Below are 10475 nucleotides of genomic sequence, written 5' to 3' on the forward strand. Positions count from 1 at the left end.
CTTCCACTAAGGCTGAGGTTGGGGCTGCTGCGATTGAGAGTCGTGGGTCGGTCGTGGGCTCTGGTCAGTGCGGGCACATGCCTCAGTATTTTTAATTAATTTCCTCGCCAGCCACAAAGCGTGCAAAACGTTGCATACTTCGCGGCCTCGCGCTTCTGAAAGAAAAGAGATGGAGACAGACAAACTGTGAGATAAAGAGAGAGAGAGAAAGGAAGAAAAAGTGCGAGACTAAGAGATTCGGTTGCACAGCTAATTGAGTGCTTAAATTAAATCATTGCTAATCAATTGAGTTTCGGTGAGTAATGCTTTTGATGCTACCAGACTATGGCGCAGAATTCATATTTCCTTATCCTTTAGCGCTAAAGAAATGACCAAAAACATTTAAGGTCAAATAATGTAGGCGAAAAAATAACAATTTACATTTTTGACAGCGTTTGTTCATGGTCTCCTTTAAGTTTTTTCCGCCGCAGTTGCAGAGGTCTCCGGCGCCAGCTGCTGGCACTGGGCCTCCCTGCCTTCCATGTGCCGATAGTGACTGCGAGCTGTTGTCACTGTCAACGGTACGGGTGATAGTGATGATATTGCTGACAGCAATGCAAATATCGTATTCCGATCCGTCGGTCGGTGCAGCAACATTTACTTGCATTCATTTGATTATTTCTGTCCAATTAAAACAATTACAAAAATTTACTTGCCAGATATTTTTCGAGCTGTGCGCCACAAATACGAGTAATGCATCCATTCTACACATCTATACGGCATGTACTTAATGCTTTCTTCAGATTGAATTCGGCTGCAAAATTTATTTAAATAATTGAAATAATCATTTTAAGCCATGAGTCTAAAATACACTACTATTAGTTTCAATTTGGAATTTGGAATCAATTTTTGGTGTTAGTGCTGAACATTTCTCTAGCTTTCCTGGCTCTAATCCCACCCCAAACACAATTCCGCGCTTGGCTTTTCCATGAAGGGATTTCTTTGCATAGCCCTGATGACTCGGACGACCTCTGCAACCTCTGCACACGCAAATGTACCTACATCCATGGCTGGCAGTAGCACATTTGCATAGTGCATAGAATATACAGACACGCGGATGGGAATGGGGATGGGTATGTGGATGTTTGTACATATGTAGTATTATGGAAGCAGGCAGCTGTATATGACTAAGCACGCATCGACTCACGTGCTTAAATGTTAATGATGTGCTCATGCCGCACGCGGAATTACTTTCATTCTGCACACTCGCAAATGGAGACTCTTGTGCGGGCTAAACTTTCAGCAGATGCAGATGCAGATCCATTCTGGGGCTGCATGCTGGAATGGGAATGGCGGAAACCGTCGACAGCGTGACTTTCAGCAGGAATTGCACAGTTTTCCATTTTCCATTAAAATGCCAGCGTCTGCGCCGAAAAGCATGCAGCATGACTGGCATAGATGGCGAGCCAAAGGACACTTTCCTGCGGTATATATAATAGTAGTCCTACCACTGTGATTGACGATTTCTCGGAAACTAGGTGGCAGGAGGCATTTGCAAAGGGAAGACGTGGCAAGGATATTACATACAAATAGAGTAGAACTAGAGAAGACTTGCCATTAATCATCATTTGACGTCACTAACATATGTTTCCTCCCTCTCCCTCCTTCTGTTAGTGTGGCCTCATCGGTTGGAGCAGTGGTGCTGGATGGCAACGAACCACAATTCACTGACGCCCTGGGCCACAAGGTGCCCAAGCCGCAGCCCTCGCTGCAGGTGGCCAGTCCCATAGATCTGCTCAATCCGGACCGCTATGAGTTCTATACGTTCGACGAGCACGGCGAGCTGGTGAAGCGTCTGATGACCATGCAGGAAATACAGAGCATTGTGGCCAACGGTGACGGGGAGGGTCCCTCCATCATACACACAGCTCCGCCGCTGTCCGAGCCCAATCCCGAGAAGAATGTCCAGGACATTGTGGACAGCGTGCAGAGTGTGCTGAACAAGGAGGTGGCCTCCAGCTCCGCCAAGAACAGTTCCGGCGAGCTGCTGCTGCCCCTGCTGGACACCCCTGATGTGTCCTCCTCCTGGTCGCTCATCCTGCCGGCCATTTTCGGCAACACGGGCGGTGACCTTTTCCTGCAGCAAAAGCCGCAGCAGATTGTGATGACGCCCGAGTCGGAGCTGGTGGAGGCCTCCACCCAGGCGGCGCCATCACCATCCCCCTCGCGGGCCACCAAGAAGCCGAAACCCGCCAAGCGGAAGCCGGGCAACAAGCGCAAGCCCCCCAGCACCAGCACCACCGAAGTGACGCCGCAGGTGGTACAAGAGGAGCTGGACCCCATGGAGTCCGTGTACACGGGCATGCAACAGTACCAGCACGTGGCCGCCAACATGCAGGACTTCGATCTGCTCCACATGCAGCCCATCTACCAGAAGCTGCCCAGCACCACGGACAAGCCGGAGACAACCACCCGCCGAGTGTTCTACAACAATCAGGAGATCATCCACACGCCCACCTCGTCAAGCAGCGCCCCCTCAACCACCGAGAAGACAGTCCTTAACCACACACTGGCCAAGAAGCCACCAAACGTGCACAGGAAGCCATCGCAGCCACCACATAGGGTGAAGAAGCCCACTAATGGGGTTGAAGCGGAGATAGGAAGTGGCACCACTTCCCTGCCCAGCGGCGGCAAGCAAAAGGTGAAGAAGAAGACAACAACAACAACAACGACAACAACGACAACACCACCACCTGTGCCCCCAACTGAGGCAGCGACGAGCCAGCCTGAGCCAGAAGTAAGCGCTGCAACAACCACAGTCCGTACACCTGCTGCAACCACGCCCAAGAAGAAGAAACGCAAGCCCACACGTACGCCAGGCACAGGCACTGGAGCAGCCAGCAGCAGCAAGCCATCGAAGCCCAAACGCAAGCCAACCTCAAAGCCCAAGCCAGGGCAAATACAGGCGGCAGAAACAAGTGCACCGCAGGTGCAGGTGGTCACCCAGAAACCAACAAGGCCCCAGCGTCCAAAAAAGAAGCCCAAGCCTACGGCCACACCTACGCCTACGCCCATCACGACCACTACGACGACGAAACCAACCACTCCAGTGCCAGAAACAACAGTCACATCAGCCGCAGAGGCAGAGCCAGGTCCCACACAACCCCCAGTTGTGATCTCAACCAGTACCATGGCCAATACTCCAGAGCCAGAGCCACAGACAGAGCCGTCGACGTCAACAACAACAACAACGACAGCAGCAACAACAAAGACAACGACAACGACAACCAGGCCGCCCGTGGTAAACAACCAGAAGCCGCATGGAAAGCCAGTGAGCTCCACCAAGAGGCCACCAAATCTTCACCACAATCGCATCCACAGCAAGCCGGTGCACACGACTCTGGCCACTCTGACGGAGGCAACTAAGTCTGAAAGTTATGGACTGGTCAATATAATTGCAACTCAGGCCACAACCACAACAACCCACCACCCACCAGTGTATCCTGTGCCAAGCTACAATAAAGATGCAGCTCAAAATTTATCCACTCTGTTCGCTCATGTCGATCATTCCCCCCTGAAAAAGACGCCGTTGCCTTCGTTAGCGCAGCTGCAACAACAATTGCACCAAAGCTCGCCATCACCAGCTCCACAGTTGTCTCCAGACCAGATGCTCTCGATGGATCAGATTGTGCAGTCCCTGACACAGGACCTCTCCGCCGCAGACAAGTCGGATGGTGATGATCTCGATGGAGCGGGCAGCGTGCCAGCTCTGGTCCCAGTTAAATACGAGAGCGCCGAGACCCCTGAACAGATGCAGACGTTGGCCAACAAGAAGAAGGTAACAGTGACCAGCAGTACGACAACATCAACAACGTCAACAACAACGACTCCCAGAACGACGACTACTGTCGGTACGACGAGAAAGCCACTCATCGCTCACTATGGAGGAAGCACTTTGGCCACCATGCTTTCGGAAGAGGAGGAGAGCAGCGAAGTGAAGCAGTCCACAGACTCAGCAATGGGAGATAAGACGATAACGACACTCAGCAGTCTGGAGGATGAGCCGGAAGAGGAGACTCCTGTGGTACTGATCACGGCCAGACCGCAGTACTTCACTGTCACCCCGCAGCCAGTTCCCCTGAAGCCGTTTGTTCAGACAGAGAAGGCAACCGAGGAGGAGGAGCCAGAGACCACGGAGTTGCCTGGAGAGACGCAGTTCCTGGTGACCACGCCTATGGCTAGTCTGGACGAGATCGAAGCGACCACCGACAAGCCCGTAGTCGAGTCCGAATCCGAGTCCGATCATGTGGTGAAGTTTGAGCCGCTCTATGCGGATGTGCCGGAGGCAATTGTCACCGAGCTCAGTGAGCCAAGCTCCACGAATGGATACAACCAGAAGACAGATGGGGCAGGTGAAGAGCAGGAAGTACCGACCACAGAGCAGGCACTGCGTCTGCCTGTCTCGGAAAGCAGCACTGCCGCCGACATCGATGCGGACAGCACCGAGGTAACGCCCATGATAGCCGACCTGGTGCAGCAGCTCAATCTGGAGATGCTGAGACCGACGGACCAGATATCCATGGCAAACTTCCAGACACAGGCTGCGACGGTGGCCTCCACCCTGGTGGATGGCAGCAACACCCTCGTCTCGGATGTGTTTATGAACTCCAATGAGACCAAGGACGAGCTTGATTTCCTCATGTCCGATGTTATACAGCAGATAACCCAAGGGGATCAGTACAAGCCACCAGCCAAGGCCCATCCCGAGGATGACTCTCATCGGCAGACCAACTATGCCCAGCTGAACACATCTTTCCTGCTGCAGCCAAAGCCACAGCGGCCCGAGGAACCACAGAAGCTCGAGAGGCCACAAAGCCCCGGCGTGGTAAACAAAGTGGAATTGGAGACGACAACGGAGAAGCAGCAACAGGAGAGCACAACCCTCAAACAGGAAGCCACTTACCCGAGCGACGCCTTTCCAGCAAGTCCCGTCCACGTGGAGACGAGCACGCACCGGATCCCCATCCTTTCGCTGTCCCAAATTTATGCACAGCAACAGCAGGATGAGGATGATGAGCAGCAACTGTTTACCAACGAACGACTGGACCTGCAGAGCCCGCAAGCGAAACCAACTCAAGTGCCGGCCAAGCAGGAAGCCATTCCGATTCCCATCACCATCACCAACCCCATTGTAGAGGAGCCCGCAGGAGCCACAACAGACACTACAGAGACTACAGACGCTTCCTACACTACGGGTGCCGCTGAAGCCATCACTGAGCGTATGCAGTCAGATGAGTTGAGCCAGGAGACCTCGGCCAGCGAAGAGTCAACGACCAACACCAACACCATCACCAACATTGTCGAGAGCTACACGGAGCGCAGCGAAAGTGAAGAGCAAATGCCCGAGATGTTGACAAATGGTTACAACGAGCAAATTCTGATGGAGACCAGCTCCAGCTCCAGCACAGGTCCGTCCGGCGAAGGAATGGAATCCATCTTTACCACGGAAAAGACTGCAACGGAAGAACCAACAACGGACGCGACCACCACCAGCAGCAGCAGCTCTGTCACGGAAGCAGCCCTGTCAGAGGAGCAGACAACGGCGACAAATGTTTACCTGGATACAGATGATGCAGAGGATGCAGAGGAGCAAACATCAACATCGGAGCAGCAGCTACAGACAGAGGAGGAAGCACAAACAGCAGATCTGCCAGCCAGTGCGGAGGACAGTGCCATCAACGCGGCCCAACTCCTGCCCCAATATTCCGCACAGCCAGTGGATGACCAAGACCAATCAGAACAGCAGCAAGAGGAGAAGGTGGTGGTGGTCACAGAAATTCCCGGAGATACGTCCGTGGTATCATCTGAATCGGACATGTCGCTCAGCTCCGAGCAGGTCACGGAAAAAATCGAATTGAGCACGGTGAAGTCTCAGCAGCTGGACGACGAGTCAATGGAGGAAATATCTGATGAGCTGACAGCTACCATTTCAGAAGAGCAGGACCAGGAGCAGGAGCAGGATGCAGAGGGCTCACCAGAGTCAGCGACAGAGACAGATGCGGTGACAAGTGCACAGAAATTGCAGCTTGACGACGAGGATCCATATGTGAAGCTGGGCGAGACGACGGCCAGTGTGGTGAGGCCGCTGCCCCAGCAGGACAAAAGCTCCATAGAAGGAGGCCCAGAGGAAGACTCCTACAAGGTGTCTCTGCCCTTGGCCAGCTATGGCAATCAGCCAGGGGACCAGTCAGATGAGGAGGATGAGGATGATCAGGCAGGCTATCAGAGCTCCACCAAAGCGTCCACCACGACAACAACTCCCACAACAACCAGCACTACGAAGCGCTTAAATACCTTGAAGCCGGTTTCTTACTACGTCCAGCCCTCACTTCTGACAGGCTACAACCAACTAGACAACCAGCCTCCAAAGGGTCTGCCCTACAATGCCAACAATGGAGGCCAGCAATTGCTGTCCTCCCAGTCTCAGTCCCAGTCGCAGCAACGACCGATGCAGAGACCCGCCTCACTGACCAATCTGATGGCAAGTTCAACACAAGCCACCAGGCCGCCAGTGAAGCTGGAGCCAAGTCCGGAATCCTCGCAGGGTCTGGAGGCATCCACGGCGCACATGGACGAGGACCTGCACTCCTTCGCGAGGCTCTGCAACGAGCTGGCCTTTAGCTACTGGAAGGCCATCACCTCGGAGAAGATAAGCTCGGCCAGGAGTCTGGTCATATCGCCATTCGCCCTGACCTCCATGCTGTCGATGGTGTTCCTGGGAGCACGCGGCAGCACCTCTGGGGAAATGAACGAGATCCTCAAGCTGGACGACATGGTGACCTTCAATCCGCATCTGGTCTTCAAGAACATAACATCTTCGGTGGAGCAGGCGATAGACAGCGACATAGCCACGGCCGCCTTTGTGCGGGAGATCTTCAGCGACCGCGCCAACGGCAAGATCCTGCCCTTCTTCAAGGAGAAGACACAGCAGCTGTACGCGGGTCACGTGGAGGAGGTCAACTTCCATGTGGTTAACGACATTGTGAGACGGCGCACCAACCTGCTCGTCAAGCGGCACACCATGGGCAAGGTGCTGGAGTATCTTCGGACAAACAGCGTGTGGGTCAATGGCCCTCTTGCTACCATTTCGGCTAATCTATTCCAGACAGACTGCTCCCACGGATCCACGAGCGAGCGGGATGGGGAGATGTTCTTCCAGGTGCATCCCACTGTGCGCCAGCGCCGCTTGGTGCCCATCCCAGCCGTGCTCTATCGGTCCGGCTTCACCGCTGGCTACGAGCCAAAGCTGGACGCCACCATCGTGGCATTCGGGCGCATCCAGGACACAGTGAGTACCATCTACGTAATGCCCGGCCACCAGAGCTCCATATCGCCTATGGACAATCTGGACAGACTCGAGCGCAACCTAGTAGACATGGCCTTTGGGGAGGCCCAGACCTGGAGCAGGCTGCTCACCTCGCTCATGGATCGCCCTGGAATGGAGGTGCAGCTGCCGCGCTTCTCGCACCGCTCCTTTGTGAATGCCTCGCTGGGGCTGCAGAAAATGGGCCTCAAGGGTCTGTTCAAGTCGGACTTTGCCGATCTGCGGGGACTGACTGGGGCCGGGAACAAGGACATATTCCTGTCCGACATGATACAGATCAACACATTCAGCACCTGCGGCGAGGAGAAGATCTCCGAGCACCACCACGTGGAGATGTATCCTGCTCCTCCGCTGCGCAAGCGAAACAAAGATGTGGAGAGCAGCGATGACGATGCCTACGACTCCTCGGAGGCTGCGGTCGACTTTGGCTCACTGGTACAGGAGTCGGCCCTGGGACGCGGCTTCTACGACGATCTGCTGGACCCGAAGTATCTGGAGCTGCCGTTGCCGCTACGTCCGCGCCAAGCGCGTGTCCCGGACGCGCCCCGGCTCCGCTTCGACAAGCCGTTCCTCTACTTCGTCCGCCACAACCCCACGGGCATGATACTCTTCATGGGACGCTTCAACCCGCGCCTCCTGCCATGAGTGCACGCGCCCTAAAGTAAGATAAAATAGCGACTATCAAGCAGTTTTCTTGTTGAATCCGGGAAAGTGAGTTAGTGAATTTACTATATACATATTTTACTCGTAGCTGCCTACTGAAATGCCAACCATTAGGCTAACTTAATCATTAATGAATGCCCTTTGCTGTGCCTTAATCCCGTGTCGTCCCGGAACCGGAACCGGTCCGATCCGATACGATCCGACCTAGGATCGTACTCGATACGAGATTGATGCGCAGCAAACGATTATGTTTGCCATCCGGTCCCCCCGATTACCCAGAGTAACAATATTAATCAGAAATGTTTCTCAACTGTTTTAAAAGCATTCTGCACCAATTCATTCACAATTGCTAGCGTTCGAGTTTGGGATTTTCTTCATGCATCCCGCGCATATTCATATTTATATTCAAAAAATACACTTTTTATCCCGACAAAATGCAAATGTAATAGCAATCGTGGAATGCGTCAATGTTTTGGCAACTGAACAAATGTAATTTAGTAAAATAAACCGTACCAATACGTAAACTAAAAGTTATGTATGCTATTATCTAAGCCTAAACGAAAAACTTTAAATAAATAAATATAAATATTACAAAACAACTCTCGTCATGGTAGAGGCATTTGATTCAATCGAGGAATGTTCAATGCAATCGAAGAGACAAATATTGAAGCTTGTCCAGAACTATAAATCATCCATTTCTGCATTTACTGAATGTCCAAGTATCAATTATTAAGAAGAAGTTTAATAATTGGGCAAGTGGTAAACAAGCATCCAGGGTAAAGTCTGGAGTCAAAGTCAAATCAGGAACATTTTCTAGATACGAGTATTAACCCTTTTGAATGGCTCACAATAAAACCACTTATGAGGAAAATTAAGGGAAAATGCAGTCCAAATTGACGAAACATGATATTTGCCATTCAAGGCATGCATTTTAATATCTACCCATTGCAATGGGTATCAATGCATTGACAAGCCTAGGGGATCCTGCTGAAAGTGCACTGATGGCCCCACACAAAAGCGGTCTAAAATCAAAGCAGGCAGACAGAAAAACAGTGTGTACGCTCGCATATTTTAATTAATATTTAACAGGAATATATGTATGTAAGAGAGGCTTATAGTAAAATCGGTCCATTTCACTTTTGCTCGTGTTGGATTCTGCTTTTACGTGTACATATGTAGGTACATACCTATGTGTACCTATGAGGAGTCGCTGCGAGCAACTTTGATAGAGTTTGGCTCCTGTTTGGAAATTATTTTCGCTTGGGTTCTGCATACCCTTCCAGAAGGCTTTATGACTCTCCACAAATATGTCCTGGTTTGATATTGGTCCCTAATTGCAGAGAGGGTATCTAAAAATTCATCTTTCAACCATTCGTCGTTTCTCTCTTGTTAGATTTTTTACAGATGTTGTTGCTGTGTTTGGTAGGAGTCGGACCGGGTGCGGCAGTAGATGTCGAAGTGGAAGGCTGCTCTCTTGCATCCTGCTCTCCCAGAGCTTTTGTTCGTGTTACTCTTGTTGGTCTTGTTCTGTCGGGTTTTATGCGGTTTTTGCAGCTCACACGTGCCAGCGCGCGTACCAACACATGTACACAAATGTGTATGCGAGTAAATATGCATGTTGCATGTGGCAGGTTGGGATGCATGAACAAAAAATCTCTGAAACAAGAAGCATACTTTTAGGCGGACCCAGCAAAACTCCCAACAATTGCCAGCCAGCCAACTGTGAAGAATGAAAAGGGCAGAAAAACCATCAAAACGAACCAACAACTAACGACTGCTTAGTGTCACCCCTGAGGATGTGAGGATGCGAGGATGCGAGGATGCGAGGATCCAACCGGCCGTCAGCGGTGTCAATGTTTTCCAAATAGACCATACACACGTCTGTGGCCAGATTATCCAGCTCTACAGTCTACAGTGTACAGTCTGTGCCCTGCAATAGCAGGATAACAGGGCCGATGCGATGAATGCAAAACGCAAAAAAGCATGGGCTCCACACACACTTTATTATGCCACTAATTTGTCATGCGAACTGGGAGTCTCAGCGCTTCTGCACCGTACAACACTCAAGTGCAACTTATTTCGTACTTTTGGCGGCAGTTGTGAGGCTTCCGCGCACCGTTTCCGGAAAAGAAACATCTCTCATTGTGCCCAGCGGTTGTTGTTATGATGATTGTTATTATGATTGCATATTGTATAATAAGAAAAGTATTCCTTCATCTTTCCCTTTTGCGCTGCAGTACTCGGCTGGACAATGTTGCGACAGCTGTTGGTCTGCCTGCCTCCCTCCCTTCCTCCACTGGCCGTAGGGGAGCTTATTGTAATTGTTGTTCAACGAACTTTTCCCTTTCCTTTCCTTTTCTTTACTTTAATTTCCTTTTCCCTTACCATTTTGCGTGTTTTGCGTTGTCCAAGGGTGCTGTTTCGGCATCGGATATGCGCAGTCGGATAG

The 10475-nt window shown here is 51.5% G+C and overlaps 1 protein-coding gene across 2 annotated transcripts in view; it reads left to right on the forward strand.

The window, feature by feature from the left end:
- LOC117587009 (mucin-5AC) overlaps positions 1-8605 on the forward strand; it is a 31832-nt gene extending 23227 nt beyond the window's left edge. The window contains exons 4-5 of one of the 2 annotated variants that reach the window (XM_034277430.1): positions 1654-3131; positions 6018-8605. In XM_034277430.1, coding sequence (XP_034133321.1) covers positions 1654-3131; positions 6018-8008 — 3469 coding nt within the window. In that variant the 3' untranslated portion in view covers positions 8009-8605. Of the gene's footprint in view, positions 1-1653 lie in introns of both variants that reach the window. The other variant, XM_034277422.1, reaches the window with a different exon arrangement.
- The last annotated feature ends 1870 nt before the right edge of the window (positions 8606-10475 follow it).

This window comes from Drosophila guanche, unplaced genomic scaffold (genome assembly GCF_900245975.1).
Source record: "Drosophila guanche unplaced genomic scaffold, DGUA_6, whole genome shotgun sequence".
Lineage (NCBI taxonomy): Eukaryota > Metazoa > Arthropoda > Insecta > Diptera > Drosophilidae > Drosophila > Drosophila guanche.